Source organism: Tachysurus vachellii, chromosome 1, assembly GCF_030014155.1.
Source record: "Tachysurus vachellii isolate PV-2020 chromosome 1, HZAU_Pvac_v1, whole genome shotgun sequence".
Taxonomy (NCBI): domain Eukaryota; kingdom Metazoa; phylum Chordata; class Actinopteri; order Siluriformes; family Bagridae; genus Tachysurus; species Tachysurus vachellii.
In genome coordinates this window covers 22,093,943-22,115,876 of record NC_083460.1, presented here as the reverse complement: position 1 = coordinate 22,115,876, position 21,934 = coordinate 22,093,943, and the positions used below count along the sequence as shown (strand labels likewise).

The following is a 21,934-nucleotide window of genomic DNA, read 5'->3' as shown; positions in this document are numbered from 1 at the left end:
AGGCTTGTCATGTTAGTGAGAACACACACAGTCCTCCATTCAAGCTCTGACACTGGAGACTCCTTACAGAAAAGCTACACAAAATTCTACACAAAAATCTAGGGTTAGCACCATATCAACAGGGTTTTTTTTTTTGTTTGTTTGTTTGCTTGCTTGTTGTTGTTTTTTTTTATCTGATCTTGTACACCACAGACCATCTACCATAAACTGTCTCACAGCAAATCACATTAATGAACCTGACCACCAAAAAAAGGAACACATTTTGACCAATTCTGTTTCTGTAGCTCAAATTCTGCAGCTACAATTTTACTGTAGATCAAAGCACAAGAATAGTTGTGTCTGCGCTTGTGACTGCTTTGTTATACCAATGATACTGTATACAGTACAGCTGCAGCAGGGTGCCAAAATTAATGACCTGACACCTTCACATATGTTGCAGTGATTTATGGGCATCATAGGAAGAGAAATTCCAATCTAAATCAACAAAACCTCAGGGGGTTTGACAACATTGTTGACAACACAAACACACATACACTCATTCACACTCGCGTGGAGTAAAGATCGTCTCACTGCTTATTTCTTCATGTCCTGCAGCAGTCTGACAACAATTACTGTACATACAATTACACTAAAACTCACACTAACACACTACAACACACAATCGCACAAATACACTAACATAATAAAACAAAACACGTACACACAAATACACTAACGCTGTAAAAGACACACATACACTGAAACACACACACGCACAAATACACCAACACACTAAAACACACACGAATACACAAACACACAAACACGTGCACAAATACACTAACACACACACAAATACACCAACACATTTAAACACGCACACAATTCACTAACACACTAAAACACACAAATACACTAATACACTAAAACACAGGCACAAATACACTAAAACACACACGTACACACAAATACACTAACATGTTAAAACACACACACGCACATACATTAACACACTAAAACACACGCACACATACACTAAAACACACACACACACAAATGCACTAACACACTAAAACACATACACTAAAACACACACACGCAAAAATACACTAAAACACGTATGGACTAATACACTAAACCCCATGCACAAATACACACAAATACACTAACACATATACACAAAAACACACATGTACTAATACACTAAAACCCACACACTAAAACAACCACACACACACTAATACACAAACACACATGCACATATACTAAAACACATACACTAAAACACACACAAATACACAAAAACACATGTACAAATACACTAGCACACTAAAACAAATACACAGTCGCACTAACATACGAATACACACACATTAACGCACACATTAAAACAATACACAAACTCTAAAACACACCATGCACACAACACACACACTAACACATACTTGCACACTTTGCATTCCCTTTCAGAGCGTGATGAGTGTGTCAGTGGCCAGAGCTCGTGTGATGAGAGTGCCATCTGCACCAACACCGTCCTTGGCCACTTGTGCACCTGTAAGCCAGGGTTCATGGGTAACGGCACCATCTGCACAGGTAATGCCCTCATTCTACACACACGAGCACACACACACACACACCAGCTAGCTTGGAGATGATGAGAGTTGATTCTGGTCCAGATTTCTGCCCCTCCTGTTCCTGACCTTCCTTCCCCACAGCCTGGTTCTCTGATTTGATTGGACAAGCTCTTTGAGGTTTCTTTCAGCTTCACAAACTGCTTGTTTCTCCTGTCTGCTGCCATTAGCACAGGGACCAGCTTTCCCTTTAAGTCCGGTCAACATGGCCTCAATCGTCGTCTCTTAACAGGTCAGGTGACGTTTATTAGACGACCCCACAGACATGTCTGAGGACTGCAGACACACAACACTGAGGCATTGTGTGATATGATGCGATTTCCCTTCTGGAAAGAACAAGCAGTTGATGATGCATTCTGACTCTGTGTAACATTTAGCTTAATTAGCTTAATTAGCATTCCGGCTAGTTATCAGGCGAAAACGATGACGTTAGGACCGTTACAGAAGCCTCATCCTCCTTTCCATCCTTGACCTGCGATGTAACTAAGCCTTGAAGGAGACTTAAAGATGAACAGCTTAGGAATGTCTTGCCTATTAGTTAGCTAATGGTAACAGATAGCATTTTAACAGTAATAATAAACTGTCAAGAATTGCTAGCAAGTAAGTTAATATTATGTAAATAAATAAATGAATAGCAATTATAAAACTATGTGATTATTATAAAAGCTTTATTATGTGTTCTGTTACACTGTGATGTCATACACGCATGTAATAAGGGGGCTGCTAGCATACCCCATGGGCTAATCTCAGTAACGCAGCAAGAGGGTTCATTTCAAGAATGTTGGATAAAAATATGATTCTTAAACAAGTTTTATGCCTGCTATCTTTCTTGTTTTTTTTTTTTTTGTGAATGTAAAAGTCAAGCCTTGACACTGTGACATCTGTCCACACCATCACACACATTCTGTAGCTAGTTTAGACTTTAGCTTTTTTACCTCAGCATTTATTACACTTACTCTTTGCCCAGTGTAATCTTTGCATTTAGACTGCAATGTTAGAAAAAAAACAAAAATATCATTCACATAATTTTTGTAACACATCATTTTCTCTTTGCTGTTTTTTTCCCTGTATAAAGCGGCTTTATTATTGCTTTCTAACCTCCAGTTGTGGAAAGTTGTTGGTGAGGGAGATGTGTGGATTTGTTGTTTATAGTTTGAGTGTAATTATGTGGTAGTGGGTCTCCGTCTGCTGTGTGTAGACACTTGTAATTCCCGCTTTAGGATGCGATGCTGGGTTAAAGGAAGAAACAGTGCAATTTTCTCAGCGGGTCTTTCTGTGGGATTGGGAGCCAGTCTACTGTAATTACCTCTCTCTCTCTCTCTCTCTCTCTCTCTCTCGTTCGGAATAAGGCAGTACTCAGTCCCTCATGTCTTCTGAGAAGTGATTATGATGTGCTGATTCTGGAGCAGTATTATTATTTCTTAAGCGAGTGATACTTAATGACGTCCCATATTTTTCTGACGTCATTTTTTTTTTTAATGTTTCTCTCATGCAGTAGTCAGGAACATGCGTGCGATCTTGTGAATCATCTACAGAGCCGTTAATGTTATCAGAACGCTCTGTATTCAGGGTATAAGTGGAAGACAGTGTATCTTCTCAGAGTGAATCCCGATTCTACAGCAGGTTGTGTTTCCATCTCACAGCTTCAGCGTGCTAGGGTCAGACCCTGAGCTTGGCTTAGCTGTCTGCACACCTGTCCGGGTTTCCTCTAGGTTCTTCAGAAACGTGTCAGTACTGTAGGTGGATCAGATGCACCAATGATCAGATGGCCCAGGTGTGAGTGTGTGTGCATATGAAGGCTACTGTGTCCCATTCAGAGACAAGCGTGGTCCTGTGTCCATAATAACCCATCATACTAAAGATTTATATAAAAGTATTTTCAAGTTTGTATGTATGCAAATGAATGAATAAATGGATTTCAAGATTTCATCAGATTCCTCAAAACTAAACAGCAAGAAAACTTATTTTTCTGTGATTCGTTGTAATGTTTATGGAGTGTGGAATGCAGGAGGCCTCTAAACTCCACATCTGGGCTGAATTCCAGATGTCTTCCAGCATTAGTCATGCGTGCATTTGTTTGTTTTTATGTATCTATTTATTTATTTCTTTTGGAAGTTTGTCTGTTCGAACCAAAGGACACCTGGGGTTTGTGCTGTAACTTGAGTTAATGTAACCATGAAATAAAAAACCTCCTCTTCCCAAACTAGATCTGAAAGTGATTTTGGTGTCAAACAAAACGTATTTAACAGACGCCTGGGTAATAATCGTCAGTCAGGCAGGCCACAGCTGGTAGCGCTGCATTTCCTGTCCCACGTAATAAACATGTCAGTCTCGACGGCGGCGACGTCAGATTTGAATTCCAATACTATTGCGGCTGGAGAAACGAATAAACTAATAAAAAGGAATCGGTTCCACACTAAGTAACAAAGAATAAACTCATAACCTTAAGCAGGAAAAAAGACTCTTCCAGCTGAGTGTGTGTGTCCTTCCTGCTCAGGAACGGAACATAACCACAATGTCCGCACACACTCTGGACTACTGGATACAATATTAATCTATAAATATCTATAAATGAAGCTCCTCTGTGCTGGTGACTGCTGACCTTCACAGCTTTGAGAGAGTTTTTTCCTCAAATATAATCAACACTGACCTTTTTTTTCCAGTGTTGGCGCATGTCCCCGGTCCTGCTGTCTGCAATTTGTAGGAAAATGTCAATAAGCTCTTAACAGACAGAAAGTGGGTGGGTTGTTTTGTTTGTTTATTTGTTTTTCTACAACGTCTAATCAGAATGCACAGATACACCGAATGTGTTTGCATCTCTGGATCATCTGATTAACATTTGTATCACTGTACAACAACAAATAATAACTAAGGTGATCATTTGGAATCAGAAGTGGCTTAAATGAAAGACAAAGGCCTCTAGATAAAGCTTATTTTACCAAAATAAAATCTTATCATGCCTTGATTTTTAATTATTTCATTAGGACAGAAAGGTCAGACTTTGCTTAGACAAAAGTCTTGTCACATCTTTAAAGGATTAAACCAACCACAGATTAGTGCTTCACCTGTGAGAAATACTGTAATTAACACATTCCCAGGTGTGTAGAAGAAGACCAACCACAGATTAGAGCATCACCTGTGAGAAATACTGTAATTAACACATTCCCGGGTGTGTAGAAGAAGAACCCCAGCACACCCAACCTTTATTTAAAATGCTTCCTGACCTCTGACAGCATGTCAAAGATTCAACCACAGACCAAAGTTCTGATCATCAAGAACCTGAAGACCAAGTCTCCTGTCTCCTGCTACATCTTTTATGTATCTAAACGTCAAGTGGAAAGGACGAGAAAAAGATTGGAAGAAACCGGTGAAGTTCATGACAGTCCGAGGTCAGGCAGACCCCGTAAGACAACTTTTCGAGAGGACCATTTGTTGGTCCGACAGTCCAGGGCCAGCCTTTTTTCACCTGCAGCAGAGCTACATAACTGGTCACCAGAAACCAGCTTTAAACAGAAGACAACTAAAAAATTGTGTTGCATTTGCCAAGGTCCACAGCTTGCAGGAAGGATGGACTGTGGAAAAGTGGCAGAAGGTTGATTTTTCCGTTGAATCATCTATTGAACTGCATCCCAGTCATCGCAAATACTGCAGAAGACCTATTGGAACGCGTATGGACCCAAGATTCACACAGAAAACGGTCAAGTTCGGTGGAGGAAAAATCATGGTTTGGGGTTGCATGGCAACATCAACAGAGTGGATGGATGGCAACATCAACAGCCTGAGGTATCAAGACATTCTTGTTGCCATTACATACCACAGGAGAGGGTAAATTCTTCAGCAGGATGGCATTTCTTCTCATACTTCAGCCTCCACATCAAAGTTCCTGAAAGCAAAGAAGGTCAAGGTGCTCCAGGATTGGCCAGTCTAGTCACCAGACATGAACATTATTGAGCATGTCTGGTATAAGATGAAGGAGGAGGCATTGAAGATGAACTGTACTGTACATTATTTCTGTTAAGTGACAAGACTTTTGTCTAAGCAAAGTCTGACCTTTCTGTCCTAATTAAATAATTAAAAATCAAGGCATGATAAGATTTTATTTTGGTAAAATAAGCGTAATCTAGAGGCCTTTGTCTTTCATATTAAGCCACTTCTTCTACTAGAAGTCAAGTTATTATTTGTTGTTCCTACAACTTGGAGAGGCGACAAGACTTTTGTCAGGGAGTGTAGTTATAATTTGAAGTTTCATTCAGAATCCTGTTTAAGATGCACACACGGTATAAGATTATTTGTATAGCACTTTTAACAGGCTTTTAATGGACATTGTCTTAAAGCAGCTATACGGAACATAAGAAATATTACACAAAGTTTAATATTATACAAAAGTTCAAGATTATTATTAGACTTATATTTAAATGTGTTTGTATTTATCCCCAATGAACAAGCCTGAGGAGAGGAAAAACTCATTTAGATGGAAGAGGAAGAAACCTTGAGAGGAACCAGACTCAAAAGTGTCACATACAGTCTGATAATCGTGTAATGATTTGAGGGTTGTTGTCCTCAAAGACCACGTGGAGTTAAAGGTCTGAGCCGTTCGGTTGCTGTGGGTGCACTAAACCCACTGTTCTGAATCGCTACAGCCGCAGTGTAAATATTGACACTGGTTTACGGATTTAAATCTGTAAGCCGTGGATTCTTACTGGGACAAAATCCTTTAAAAAAGCATTTGTAGATCTGGTGTTAAAGCCTGCAGTCTCCTGGTCCATGACTGGTTTCAGGCCTTTAGCTATGTATGTGTGTGTGTGTGTGTGCGCACGCGCGCGCGCGTGTGTGTGCGCGCGTCTTGACATGCACAACTATTGAACATGTTGCACAATGAAAAACCAAGAGCACACACTCTTTTTGCTTGTCAGTTTTAAATGTTGCCATGGAGACACCGCTGTCAATCATTTTGCTAATTGGACATGCCCACAAGATTCTGAACCTAGTTTTTCAAGCTTTTATTTACTTTTAATACCTTTCTTTATTGTTAATACAACTCGTGTTGTTAAGTGTTTTGTTTTGAGAGAGAGAGAGAGAGAGGTGAAAGGTGTGTAAGTCAGTAGCATTGGCATCTGTCCACTTCACTTCACACAGGAAGAGAAAGTGTGTGTGTGTTTGTGTGTAAGAGAGAGAATGACAGTTCCAAGACTGCAGAGAGAATACAAGAAACACAAAAACTGTCATGTTCACATGTTATTTATGGACAAATCGACCATTTAGCACATGTTTAGTTCCAATGACAATACACCACCAGTGTTGTAATGTAACGGAGTACAAATATTTCGTTACTGTACTTAAGTAGAATTTTCAGGTATCTGTACTTTACTTTCGCTATTTAAATTTATCAACTTTCACTTTTACTCCACTACATTTCCTAGATAAAATGTATACTTTTACTCCGCTATATTTCCACTAAGCATCTTCGTTACTCGTTACTACAAAATAAAATCAGAAGAAATGTGTGCGACTGCAATAAGGGAGGTTTGGCGAATCACTGCTCCTAGATTGCATTACGCTCCGCACGCTCTATTTCAGCGTAATGTTGCCAAAGGATGAGGAAGCACAACTGAAACCGCCATGGAAGCACCTACTGGAGGACCTCCTGTTATCGTAGACGACCACCCCGACGATAGTGGTGAACTCGGTGAACAGGGTGAAGAAGATAACGTTATACACCCGTGGCTGTATTTGCAAGAAATGTTTCTGTACATTGGAATGAAAGATTCTTCATACCGGATGAAGTGCCTCTTATGCCTACCGAAAATCACTGAAATTTTACTTTTTACTTTTACTTCAAATACTACATTAAATATCAGTACATTAAATATCAGAAAATTACTTTTGATACTTAAGTACAGTAGATATCACATACTTTAGGACTTTTACTTGAGTAATATTCTAAAAGGCAACTTTCACTTCTACCAAAGTCTTTTTCTAGTATGATACTTGTACTTTTACTCAAGTATTGCTTTCTAGAACTTTATACAATACTGCACGCCACTCTCTATGTACTCCGTTATTTTCCGGACTTCTAACCATTTTAGGACTTCCAACATAATCAGGACTAACATGGACATGTCACATTGAGTAATGTCTCTGACAGACGACGTGTGTGTGTGAGAGAGAAAGAAAGAGAGACTGGAAATTGCGTTCTTGTGTAGAAATTGCTGAAATTTCAGCTACCTAATGACGTGCCATTATGAGCACTCCGCTCCCATGTGGACGTGAAGAGTGAGTAAAATTCTGCAGCGCAGATGATAATCATCTCCACTCAGACTCGGTTATTGTTTCATTCTACTTCTACATTTTACTCATCAATAAAAGCAATGCGAAGGAAATGTATTCAACTCGTAGCACGAGTCTTATGTGCGCTAGTGAAGCTGCGTGATCTCCTGGAAGTGGATCAGAAAGACAGACGACCTGGAAACGTCAGGAATTCTGGCTCTGCTTCTATAATACTTTGGGCATTATATATTGTAGTGACTTACATAGACACGCGTGGGGCTCAAGGTAGTGAAAAAAGTGCTCTTTTATATGTAGTGTTATTTATAGTGACATTCTGTAATTGATTCTCACTGATGGTGAGTCATTGACGTTGCTCTGATTGGCCGCCAGCCGTGAGTGCTTCTGCCACCCCGCCTTGCAGCCATGTGCTCGGCTGTTTTCCGTCACATCGGGGTGCTGAAGTGGTGCCGTCCTTTCAGCACGCGGGCCACAGTCGCATGTGTTTAAGCTGCATGTGGGCGGCGGCGTGAGCTCCACCGACACAATATTTAATCGGATAAAGACGACAATGTGTGAACAAATTTCATAGCTGTGGAGTTTTTTTTTGTCTGCGTTTTTGTAGATTTTGTATAAATCTGGTTCTGAATTGTCTACAATACTGTAGGTAAAACCTCGGGTAAGTGCTGTGAGCCTGCAGCGATTGTAATTGTGGAGCAACATTCAATTTACAAAACACCCTGCAAATCCCTTATCTTCCAATTTAAATCGGATTTTAGGCTCGCGTGTGTGTGTGTGTGTGTGTGTGTGTGTGTGTGTGTGTGTGTGTGTGCTACCAGTAGTAACTTTACCCACAAGCACTGCCTTCCTCTTATTTAGGTAGCACAATTCTGCTTAGTAACATTATTGTCAGTTACATGTTCGAGTGTGTGTATGTGTGTGTGGTAGTTAACACTCTTACTAACTTCATATTAACAATACCTATGTTTTACACTGGAGAGAGAGAGCAACGTTTTCACACACATCTAGAATACATTATCACATCTGTATTGCATTTGGTAACGCCCACAAAACTCTCAGTGACTAGAGGATAAAGGAACAAGAGGGGAAAATAATTTCACTCTGTAATTCAGTAACATTTTGAATCATCTTTTGCAGTTTATCAGCCTCACATCACTCTGGAGAAATTTTGGTCCATATTTTCCCCTGCAACATGATTTCAGGTCTCTAAACATCTCACCACAGCATCTCACAGTGGTTGAGGTCTTACCCTGTGGAATGTCGACACTCCAGCAGCTCAATATTTTTTTGCCATTCAGATGATGATTGGCTGCTGTACTTAGGCTCTTGGTCCTGTTGCATGACCCAAATTACAGATACTTGTCTCCAGAGTTCCTTGTAGTTTCAGTCACTGCAAGTTTTCCAGGTCATGTGGCTGCAAAACAAGATCAGATCATCAGCTCTTCACCTCCTCCATCCTAGACAGTTGGTGGGTGTTTGTGGGGATGTTGTTTTCACCAAATATGGTGCTGTGCAAGGCAGGGGCGTAGCCATCATTTAAAAAGTGGGGGGGACGAAATGTCTAGTGTTATCTGTTTTTTTTTCAGTTAACCCTTGTGTAAATGCCAGGTTTTATTTTTAATCATGATTTTTTCATTCATGCTTTATATGCGTTATGATTATATATGATTATAAAACAGAAAGAAAGAAAGAAACAGAACAGCTTGCCACTGGGACAGTACCCTTAAAAGGACATCTTTGTACCTTATTTAACCCCAAAGATTTATAGTTGTACATTAAGGTACACATTGGTACTCTAAGGTAGTAATGTGTACCCTTTTGAGTATAAAGTATATAACACACTTGTTAAAACAAAAGACGTTATAAAAGAGTTTATATAACGTTTGTCAAAGCAGCTATTTTTCCTTATAATACTTTAAATTAAAACTTGCTAATTATTCAACAAGAGCAACAGGCAGAGTTACTAATCATTGTCCAACACAATTCGGATACCATATGCCAACTTACACTGTTTGACATTTTTATAAAAAAGGAGTGAAGCGTTTTTTGCCGCTTTGAGCTCATCGTAACCGAATGCTGGACTGCGGGTGCGACTCGAGCGAGCTACAGTACAGTACTGGGGGCGCGTGACTATGACGTGACAAGTGAGTGACTGATTGCCGTGAACGTCATGTATAGACTATCTTAAACTTTCTTGTCTCTTTTAATTTTAAATCACTCTGCATTTATATACATTGTTCCATTAAAACCTCAACATGTGGTGAACACAACTCTCCAATAAAAAAGTGAGGGGGACGAATTTACTTTTTATAAAAAGTGCGGGGGACATGTCCCCCCACGTAATCTACGCCCCTGGTGCAAGGTGACCAAAGATCTTCACCTTGGTCTCATCAATTCAGGCTCCATGATCTTTTTGGAGAGAAGATGCTTTATTCTCACCACCATTCCATGAAAGCTATACTTGGTCATCCTTTTCTGGTAGCTCTGCTCTCCATTTCTGTATACTAAATAACATAAGCATTTAGTGTGCACACAGAGGCCTGTAGGTTACATGATGGAGCTCTTCAACGCCGCATGATGGAGCTCTTCAGCTCTTCTCAGCATTAAACTGTTTGACCTTGGACTGAATTTGCTGATGGTGTTGAAGGCTCTCCATTTGTAAACAGTCCTTCACACTATAGAACGGTCCTCTCAGATTGTTTGGAAGATGGCCTTATAACCCTTTTCAGATTGATGAGCAGCAACAATTGCTTCTCTGAGGACATGTCTGATGTGGTTTCCTACTGGCATGATGCAGACAGACACTCCAAGTGCTCCAGAACAACAAACTTGTAGACACACTTCATGGTGATGGATTAATCTTGTGCATTTCATTATTTACACCTAGCTGAAAATTACACTCTTAATGAGTCTGCAAGGAGGAATCATGTACAGCTTTATACTCACTTGCTTTCTGAATGTTGGGGTTTTATCATCGGTTCTTTAGATGTTCTTCCTTGGAACATTTTTGGTAGGGACTTATCTCTGACCACATAAGACCTACTGTTTTCGAGAACCTCTGAACCAGTCGTCTAGACATCACATTTACATTTACAGCATTTGGCAGACGCCCTTATCCAGAGCGACATACGTAAGTGCTTAAATCATTAAAACATTGAATACATTAGTGCTGGCTCACTAGGTTACATACTTAAGATACCATGAGTTTAAAACATTTGTTCAAAGTTACAATGAAAAAGTCAAGTTTTTTTTAAATGCAAAAGATAAGGAAAGAAGCGCTAGTCAAAGTTTTTCCTGAATAAGTAGGTCTTCAACCGCCGCTTGAAAATGCCAGTCAAGCAGTGCTGGTAGATCGGAGGGTGCGGGGTGCAGTGCGAGGAGTGATCAGGGCTTTGAGGTAAGCTGGAGCAGGTCCATTTTTGGCTTTGGAGGCCAGCATCAGTGTTTTGAATCTGATGTATGCAGCTACCGGAAGCCAGTGGAGGGATCGCAGCAGCGGGGTGGTATGCGAGAACTTTGGCAGGTTGAAAACAAGCCATGCAGTTGCATTTTGGATCATTTGCAGAGGACGGATTGCGTTCATTGGTAGACCTGCCAGCAGTGCATTGCAGTAATCCAGTCTAGAAATGACAAGAGACTGAACAAGTACCTGAGCAGCCTGTGTGGACAAAAATGGCCGAATCCTTCTAATGTTGTAGAGAAGAAACCGACATGAGCGAGTCACATTAGCAACATTAGAGGAAAAGGACAGTTGATTGTCCATGGTTACCCCAAGGTTGCGAGCTGTGGCTGAAGGGGAGATCAGATCGTTGTGCAAGGATATAGCAAGATCATGACCTGGGGATGAATCACCTGGGATGAACAGCAGTTCAGTTTTGTTAGAATTGAGCTTTAACTGATGAGCAGTCATCCATGATGAAATTTCTGCCAGACATGCTGAGATCTGATCAGAAGCTGTGGTATCTGAGGGTGGGAAAGAGAAGATAAGTTGTGTATCATCAGCATAGCAGTGGTAAGAGAACCCATGTGAGGACATAACTTCACCAAGAGAGTGAGTATACAGGGAGAAAAGAAGAGGACCAAGTCACATCACACATCACAACCCTGTCCTTGTTAAAGTGATTCAGGTTTTTACGCTACTTCTAACACCAACATTTTTTTTATTCCTTCTCATGTCACCCTTGATCACAGCATGATTTTCAACTTTTAATCGAATATAGAATATCAAATTAATAAATGTTTCACACGCTTCACGCTCCATATTTTCTTAAACTGTGTTGCCGTTAATGCTTTGCTAAATAAAGCTAATCAAAAGTCCTGATACTATTCCTGTGTTACTAGAGTTGGTAAAGAAATAAATAAATTAATAACCAGTATAATTATTATTATTTGGTTATTAATGGTGTGTTGGTGTGATCTGTGATCTGGTTTATAAAATTTGGGTTGCCATGTCTAAGCCTTTTATGTGCAACTGTTGTGCAAATGTGTTTGATATCCTGCTAAAAACACCTCATCAGGAGTGGACATTAACTATAGTAACGGTACCCCATGTCATCTCCTGAGCTTTAGTTACTGTGTGTGAAGATTCTCTCCATAAATCTCTCTCCAGATCCTCTAGGATCCTCAGTCATCTGCTGTGATTCACCTCTATACAGTAGATATATCCACACGGATATTCAGCTGGTTTTACATGAGAGGACAATGGCCAAAAGCTTGTTTCTCTCGTCATTAAACCCTTTTTATGGTGTATTTTAGATCATTATCCTGCGGGATGATTCAACCATAATCCGTTTGTGAAGCAGACAGATTTTCATTTAAATTCTTCAGTTTCTTAATGGAGTCTGTGATGCTATGTGACCTAACCGGTTTCCTAGGGTATTTGAGGAAAAGCAGGTTTAACAGGGAGGATTAAGCACTTTTCTGTACATCTGTCCTTCTTTGTACACTAAACATACCTTTATACCTTCATGTTTGTTGCCAACAAGGTATATTTTTGTCTCCTCTTTCCATAGACACCAGTTCCAATCAGAGCTCCAGTAATATTCTTATTGTACAAGTACTCCAGATCCATGTACGATGGATAAAAAGTCTACACACCCCTGTTAAAATGGCAGCTTTTAGTGATATAAAATAATGAAACAAAAATAAACCATGTCAGACCTTTTTCCCTCTGAAATGTGAAATTACAATTTGTAGGTATGGAATGAGTGGAAAACAAATAATTAAGGAGTTTCCCATCCAAATGGCAGAACACCAATGAACAGGCTTATAACGATTCAGCAGAGGAACAGCTGATAGATTAGAAAGCAGCTTAATCAGACTTGATTGGAGGCTGCAGATGTTGCAGTGAGACGTTTCTCAACGCGACCTACAGCTAAATTTGTTCTGTGGTAATTGTAGTTAATTTCAGTGGGTGCAGTTTATTACCACAGAAAAACTCAGGCTCCAAATTGAGGCCACTGAATAGTTCAGTAAGGTGACCGAGTCAGTCATTAATTAATGAGACTAACAGCCTTTGCTTCGTTAAAATAAGGACAACCTGATTGACTGTATAATGCAAAGGCAAACCGTATAGAATGTGCTGAAGAATCTTCAAGATACTTGTGAGGGATTTTAATGATGACGGAAGTTTGAAGATGACGGAAGCTTCCTTATTCACTGAAGGAGAGAAATAAAGAGAGAGAGAGAGAGAGAGAGAGAGAGAGATATTATTACATGCCTGAGGTTTACGCATATCAGCAGCACTAAAATAAAGAGTCAGAAGATAAGGCATAAGGGCAGGCTGCCACTGTTACTGTGAATTAGTAATAACTGCTACTTCATACCTTACACCAGCAGTTTTTTTGTTGTTGTTTTTGTGTTTTTGCTCTGTTTTATTTAGAATGCTGGTGTTGTGGGATTCTAAATTTGTATGTATTTACCTTCTAAGACATTTCAGATAGGGATGCACTTATTTCCAGGGATTTCAGAACAGTGTAACACATATTGCGTCATCGGGCAGGCGTGGCCTATTTGATAATCTAACCTAACCCTAACTTAGCTGAAGGGAAGAACAATACGATTGCAGATAAACAAACAAGCAAAAATGACACACAAGCATAATCATGCAAAGGACGGCATATATTAGTTCTGTGAAACAAAGCAAAACCAACGTTACTCACCTATCGAGAAGGAAAAAGCGACCTCGGCTTCTTAAGTAAAGTTGGCCGCATATTCACAGATTGGAGTTTCCCGAGTCAATAACTCCTGAGCTAAACGCTGTGACTAGCAAAACGCGGTTGTAGCTGCCTCTCTACATTACTATGATAGAAAAGAGGTGTTATTTGTGTAGTAACAGCGTTTAGCTCAGGAGTTATTGACTCGGGAAACTCCAATCTGTGAATATGCAGCCAACTTCCCGCTCCTTCAGTTCTCTCCAGCGCTGGAAAGCTGATCCTATATTAACACGGGTCCTACTTCTTCATTTCTTTCTTTGTTTTTATCCTCCATGTCAATGTTAAAACCACTTCCTGCTAATATCACACATGCGCACTGAACACTCTCTGCCCATATTGACAAGACACGCCCATTTCTGCTCATTGGCTACACATTTGTTTTGATTTTTGTTTTGTTTCTTGTCCCGACATTTCTCAAACAACGGAGACCCCACCTTTAATATTGAAACCCTAATGTAATAATATTTCGAATAGTAGTTTACACCATATGAGTAGTAGTAGTAATATTAGCAGTAGTAGATATAGTATTATTCGTACTACTAGTAAGAGTAATGTTGTGATTATTAGAAGTAGGAGTAGTAATAATATTGCAAGATTCGGTAATGCTTATAAAAGGTTAGGGTGATTGTCAGTATATGAGCCCAGTTTTATTTATTTAAGGAAATAAAAGAGCATTTTCTCCAGCCTGACTATAAATCTGCTCAGATTCCTGCTCATCTATCCGATTTAAAATGCCTGAGCAGTCACTTGATATGGAGCTCATCCATTATTTTTGGCAACTCCTCCTTTGTTTGTCTCTAACTCTGATCCCTTTCAGGCTGTTAGTCATTTGTGCTCGTCACACACCGGACTGTGATGTGTGATTTGAATGTTTTCAGTCATCATCTATGTCGTTGTGCTCTGTTTAATACGCTGTAATGATCCGCTTCTCCACACTTTCACCTTTGGTTGACTCGATACTGTCTGTGAGGATGGAAAAAGTATAATAAAACCTTAAATGAGATGTGCAAACGTGAAGAAAGGCTATATTAATACAATCATCATCATCAGGAAAAGACCATATACACCCAATGCATTGTGATTATGAATGCAAAAACCTTGTGATTATGCAAATTAATTATAACAAAAAATAAATACATAAATAAAAGGAAACAAAGGAAAAGCAGAATAGTTTGAGTTTATAAAAAGAAGCTTTCTAATAAATAGTAGTGTAGTGATTAGAGCATCGGACTCTTCATCCAATCAGCAGATCAGACTCTGATATAAACACAATGTAAGGCTCACATGCAGCCAGGGTATATAAAGGACAGATCCTCCTGCAGCTCTTACTCCGTAGAACTTCCCTTTTGTGTCCCATACGTCTTCCTTCTCCTTGACATCTTTATCCATTGTCCTTTCCCCACCCCCACCCCACCCCCATTCGATTTGCACCGTCATTGTCTGGACGCCAGCATGTGGAAAATCGGTGGTAAAAAAATGGCTCTGTCAGTTCTGCAGCAATTTGTCACACAATAATCACAGTATTCACTTTTTAATCAGGGAAAGAAAGAGAGTAAAAAGACTTTAGATAATTTCCTCATTACACCATTCTGCACTGCGATGACGCGCCGAGTGATTTCCCATCAGGCCTCAGTGTTAAATCCTACAGTCTCTCCGCACTCAATAACTGGGCGCTTGTGTGTAGCTGTGTACAGTTCAAACGCTGTAATTTCCTGCAGATTGAATCATTTCTAAACATTTCTCTGAAGAGTAAACACTTCACACTGCGCGCACGCGCACACACACACAATGTAAGGCATGATTTCATCACTTCATGTCCTCCAATGACACTAAATTTTGAAAATGTACACACACACGTCTATCAAAGCTCCTTCCTCATCCTGCCTGCTGATCCTTTCTAGAAATTCATATCGTTTCTGTTCAGTCAGGATTTATTTAGATGTATAAATGTGTGTCTATAATTATTGGCACCATTCATTCACTACAAGAAGTGATGATAAGATTCAAGTTGAACCATACAGATGTTTTATTTAAATGTGAATTGTTTCATGTTTTTTTTTGTTGTTTTTTCCTACAAATCACAGGTTTCTAAAGTATGGGCTTATTTTTTTTATTTGATTCATTTCATGTAATGAAGCATTTTATTCACGAATGATGTTTCTTTTTAGTAAAACATGTTTGAAAGGTTTTCTTAAGTAATCAGTTGTTTCCTGTTGTGTGCATGAATTCTTGTTTTTTTTTTGTTTTAAACTGAGTGTGTTAATAATTCTGGAGAGCATTGTTTATTGTTCGGTTTTTTAGTGTTTGAATCCTGCCCCAGTCGGTTTTGTTACTGCAGCGTTTGCTCTGTTTGAGCTTTCTGTTTCACTCATGTTTACTCATTATTACAGTTTAAGGAACTTTATTTATTACCTAAGGAAATAGATGATTGTTTTACTCAGTTTTTCCCCCATCAACGTTTGTGGACATAGACAAGAAATGCACTTCTGTGACAAAAAGAGTAAAAATAAAATATAGCTGCAAGCAGCGATGTCAGGCCTTCGCACGCTTTTTTTATCGCTATACGGTGCCTTCCAGAAAACAATGCACGGTAGGCAAGTGCATCAAGTGGGTAAATATCAGTGGACTATTTTATGTTGTTACTGACCCATTTGGGGACTGTAGGTAAATGAAACCCCACATTTTAGACAAATGGGAGCGCTAGTGAGCCACTTACACACCTTTGTCTGACCTTTTTGTCCACACTTAACAGCCGACAAATGTGATGTATGTGTCAAATTTCAAGTTAATCTAAGCACGCCAAAAGCTTAAATATGCCTGAAATAAAAGTAAACTTTGACATGATGCCATGGCAACAGTGTTTGAGATATCAAAAATCCCTTCGCAATCTGCAATACTGTATCTCTGCGTCATGGTGGCCAAGTCTGGTCTCAATTGCATGAATCCCCTAGGAGGAGTATTTAAAAGTTTACTGCATGCAGCTGACAAAAAATCCACCTTTGTGACTGACACACTTCCTGGGGCCTGTTGGTGGCGCTATACCCGGGACTCACAATAAGCACATCGATGCGATCGGAATCCTTGGCCGAACATAGACACTGCGTGTCATCTCAATAAGACATTTTTTGCTTTAGATATTAGACACTTTCTGTTTCTCTGAATTCGCCATAATTAGTCGCCTCGCCATGGCAACACCGTTCGAGATATCAAAAATCCCTTCGCAATTTAGCAAGTGCAATGTCTCGGCATCATGTTCACCACGTTTGATGTCAATCGCATGAATTCCCTAGGAGGAGTATTTAAAAGTTCACCACATGCAACTGTTGTGACTGACACACTTCCTGGCGCCTGTTGGTGGCGCTATGTCGGAGATTCACAATAGGCACATCGATGCGATCGTATTCCAGCCTTTGCCCGAGCCTGGCGTCGTACGACTCTGACGTGTGTGCCAAATTTCAAGAGTTTTCGAGCATGTTAAGGGACCCCAATTGGCCAATGTGTGGGACAAAAAAATAATAATAATACTCCCGAGCAAAAACAATAGGGCTTCGCACCATTCGGTGCTCAGGCCCTAACAAGCTTAATTGTGCTGCTTAATTATAACAATTATAAACCCAAACATTATTTCAGATTTTATTTAGTTCTTTTTTTTTGCTTTTTGGCCACACCCCCACATCAAGACAGATGAAAGAAAAGACAGGAGGAAGTGAATTTTGGGGTTAAATGATGGGGAAAATATTCAACATGAAGAGAAAACATTCATCATTTAAAAAAGGAGCATAATGGAGGTTTCACAGAACAGATGTTGGCTGATGAAATGTTTCTTGCTGTTCCTGCTCACAGTGACACATTCCTGCTTTGAGATGACAAATCTAAATTACATGAATGTTGGGTCATCATGTCTGTGTAGTTGTGTCTTTCCTTTCTCTTAACGCTTCTGCTGAAGCAACTCCAGACTGACCTCCTTGTATCTCCTCTCTGCAGCGGTTTGTAAGGACGTCTGTCTCAACGGAGGAACTTGTGCGTCTCCAAACACGTGTGTGTGTCCTTCAGGCTTCACTGGCCGCCTCTGTGAGACAGGTAAACATGTCCTCTTTACATTACTCTTCTTATTATTACATTTACATACCTTATCATTTGGGCTTCGTTGATCATGTATACCTCACCCAGGATATTTAAGTATTTATATATTATATATCTAAAATGTGAAATTTTCCGCTCAGGAAATTGTAATAATCTGCTTTCTGTAACTCTAAAATGCTTGCTAGCTGTTATCCTTAGCTAGCATATGTAGACATGATGGGAGGAAATAAGCTAGATTTAAAAAATGTGTCCACATACAGTAACTGCTCTATATAGTATGGGATTAGTAATTAGTTACTTATTACTAATCCCATGTCTGCCGCTGTTAAAGTAACAGCGGCAGACATGGGATTAGTAATAAGTGACTAACAGCAGTAGACATGATGATGGGATTAGTAATTAGAGTAACAGTGGTAGACAGGATTAGTAATAAGAGACTAACAGTGGTAGACATGATCTGATTAGTAATTAAAGAGTAACCGGTAGATATAATGGTATTAAAGAGTAACAGAAGTAAACGTGATGGGATTAGAAATTAAAGAGTAGCGGTGGTAGACATATTGGGATTATTAATAAGTACGTCAGAGCAGTAGGAGGGGATTTTGCGTTTTGAGGGCAATATGTCAAGCGCCGGCTGTGACGGGTCTGTAATAATCCTGACTTCAAGAGGATGTTTCATCTGTGAACTGGATTTTGTATCATTTCACCACAGATTTCTGCAAAGGAAAGTGGTGGCCTTATGGATAGAGTGATCTAATGAGTTGGGCATACAATGTAACCAAAAAACATTGTTAAAAAAATGTTGCTATAACTTTTACATGACTGGAAGCAGGGTAACATTCTGGTGTTTATGACGCACCTAAATACAGCGTCTGGAAAATGAGCTTATTATGCTTATTATGCAACATGATCATCCTGAGCAGCAATTAGCTTTTAATTCAACAGGCTGTTGTTATCATAGCTAGTAATAGCATGCTAGCAACTTAACATGGGTTAGTCTAAAGCTTCTTACTCCAGACACTAGCTAGCTAGTTAGCTCCTTAGCTACTTCCATATCAGTTCCATCCTCCAGTGGATCTCTCCCAGACTGTGCTGTACATAGAGCCTTAGAGATCAGAGACCTCAGATTTAAAATATGTCGGTTTACATATTAATTTATAAACAAGTTCACACACTACATGAGTTATGAAGGGATTCAGGAAGCTGTCTTTAATCAGAGAACTTTTTTAGCAGCGAGAGAAACCCGTCAACGTTAAACAGCTGTGTCAGTGTCTGGTTAGTGCTAGAGCTTTAGCTGCTGTTGCGTGTCGACGAGACGACGGGAGCTGTGATCATGTGCCAGTCTAACTGTGGCCGTGTGCCTCGTTCTCTTTAGTTTGTCTTTGGAAGACGCTTCTTCTCCTGTGCAGGTCTTTAGCAGCTCCAAGGTCTTTTCTAATGCTAATCTGTTGTTATCATTCTGCTTCATTAATGTTGAGTTGATGTCGTCTGATTTGTTGATGTCAATCAATGGTTTTGTGTTGTGTTTGTTCTCTTTGGTCTTGTGTTTTCTGTTTCTGTGTAGCTTTACCTGTGACACTCTCTGAAAACCTCCTTTGAACCAAGTCATTTGCTACATCAGTAACACTGGCAGTTTTTTGTGCTTTTGGTTTGTCTAAGTGTTTGGCTCCTGGTTTTCTGCCACCTCCATTGATCCTGATGCACATTAAAGGATTAGTTCTTTTTCTGACAGCAAAGTCTTTCAGCTCTGAATACAGTGAGAATTAAAGACAAAAAAAAAAACTCTTGCTTTATGCATCAGTAAGTTCACAGCAGAATCACAGCAGAATTTTATTCTCTGATTCCTTTGTTTTGGGGCTTTTGTAGAATGTCACAATTTAATCAGATGTGTTGCATCAAACACAATACAAATTGTTGTTATACTGTTAGTAATTGTGTGTTGTTTTTATTGTCGTCTGTGTAAGTCACATGTTGTGTGTTGTTTTGTTGTCATCTGTGTAAGTCACGTGTTGTGTGTTTTGTTGTCATCACGTGTTGTGTGTTGTTTTGTTGTCGTCTGTGTAAGTCACGTGTTGTTTTGTCTTCTGTGTAAGTCGCATGTTGTGTGTTTCGTTGTTATCTCTGTAAGTCGCATGTTGTGTGTTTTGTTGGCGCCTGTGTAAGTCACATGTAGAGTTGTTTTGTCACCTTTGTAAGTCACGTGTTGTGTTGTTTTGTCTTCTGTGTAGACACATGTTTTGTATTGTTTTGTTGTCGCCTGTGCAAGTCACGTGTTGTGTATTGTTTTGTTGTCGCCTGTGCAAGTCAGGTGTTGTGTATTGTTTTGTTGTTGCCTGTGCAAGTCACGTGTTGTGTATTGTTTTGTTGTCGCCTGTGCAAGTCATGTGTTCTGTATTGTTTTGTTGTCGCCTGTGCAAGTCACGTGTATTGTTTTGTTGTTGCCTGTGCAAGTCACATGTTGTGTATTGTTTTGTTGTTGCCTGTGTAAGTGTCACAGACAGAAGACCACGGAGACAGAGGTAATGTAAAAGGACAGTGTTTATTGATAAACGGTGGAAGAATAAAGTTAGCAATGGCAAAACGGTGCAGACGAGGCTCCACCACACATATGGGATGACTGGAAGCAGGCACACTCGGATAAGCTTCTTGGGAGGACGAAGAACTTGGATCCTACTGGGTAAAGATAGATAAAGAGTCGAGTTAGTAGACACAGCATGCAAGAGCAGCTAGCGTGTACGAGACTGGACAAGGTGTGTGTGAGCGTCTTTTTTAGCATTGTGGTAATGACGGGTGCCAGGTGATGAGGATCTGGTTTGTTGTGTGAGGGAAGAACCTGGCGGTTCCGTGACAGTAAGTCACGTGTTGTGTGTTGTTTTGTTGTTGCCTGTGTAAGTCACGTGTTGTGTGTTTTGTTGTCGCCTGTGTAAGTCACATGTAGAGTTGTTTTGTCACCTTTGTAAGTCACGTGTTGTGGTGATTTGTCTTCTGTGTAAGACACATGTTGTGTATTTTGTTGTTGTCTGTGTAAGTCACATGTTGTGTATTGTTTTGTTGTTGCCTGTGCAAGTCACATGTTGTGTGTTGTTATTACACACTTCTTTATCTCTGAATCCTGAAGGCAGGTTTTGCACTGCTTTATATCTGACTTCACACATTTGGTGGTCGAAAGTGGAACTCTGTTTGACTTCGTCTGTTGCCATGGTTTCCAGAAGCTCCACAGGTCAGCGCTTTCATTGGGTCTGATGAGGAGATTAGAACAGATAGAAGTTCTCACATTATGGGATGTTTTTTATTAAAGGTTTCCCTCTCAGGCTTCTTCAGTAGTGGTTACTAGTGTTTTGTGCTAAAAGTCTGAATGTACACAACAGCAGGTGTAATGACCGGATCAGAGCAAACACTGTGAAAGTGAGGGCATTTTGTTACATTTACATCATTTCCTGTCCAGTGTCACTCGCAAGGTTTCTTCCTCATATCCTCTCAGGGAGAGTTTCCTTGCCGTCTCCTCCGGCTTGCTCATTAGGGATATTTTTCATAATATTTTTAAATGAATTTTAAACTTTAATTGTATATATATATATATATTCATTGTTATTTTTATTTTTATTTATTTATTCATTTTTGTTATTATTATTTGTTTTTTCTCTCTCTTGTTTCCATACTTCTGTAAAGCTGCTTTGAGACAGTGGGAATTGTTAAAATGCGCTATAGAAATAAATTGGAATCAAATACTGTAAGCCGATT

The 21,934-nt window shown here is 39.7% G+C and overlaps 1 protein-coding gene across 4 annotated transcripts in view; it reads left to right on the top strand.

The window, feature by feature from the left end:
- LOC132850712 (protein kinase C-binding protein NELL1-like) overlaps window positions 1–21,934 on the top strand; it is a 154,851-nt gene that overhangs the window by 117,703 nt on the left and 15,214 nt on the right. For 3 of the 4 annotated variants that reach the window (XM_060877391.1, XM_060877396.1, XM_060877378.1), the window contains 2 exons: window positions 1,450–1,572; window positions 18,095–18,190. In XM_060877391.1, coding sequence (XP_060733374.1) covers window positions 1,450–1,572; window positions 18,095–18,190 — 219 coding nt within the window. The remainder of the gene's footprint in view (window positions 1–1,449; window positions 1,573–18,094; window positions 18,191–21,934) is intronic. The other variant, XM_060877385.1, reaches the window with a different exon arrangement.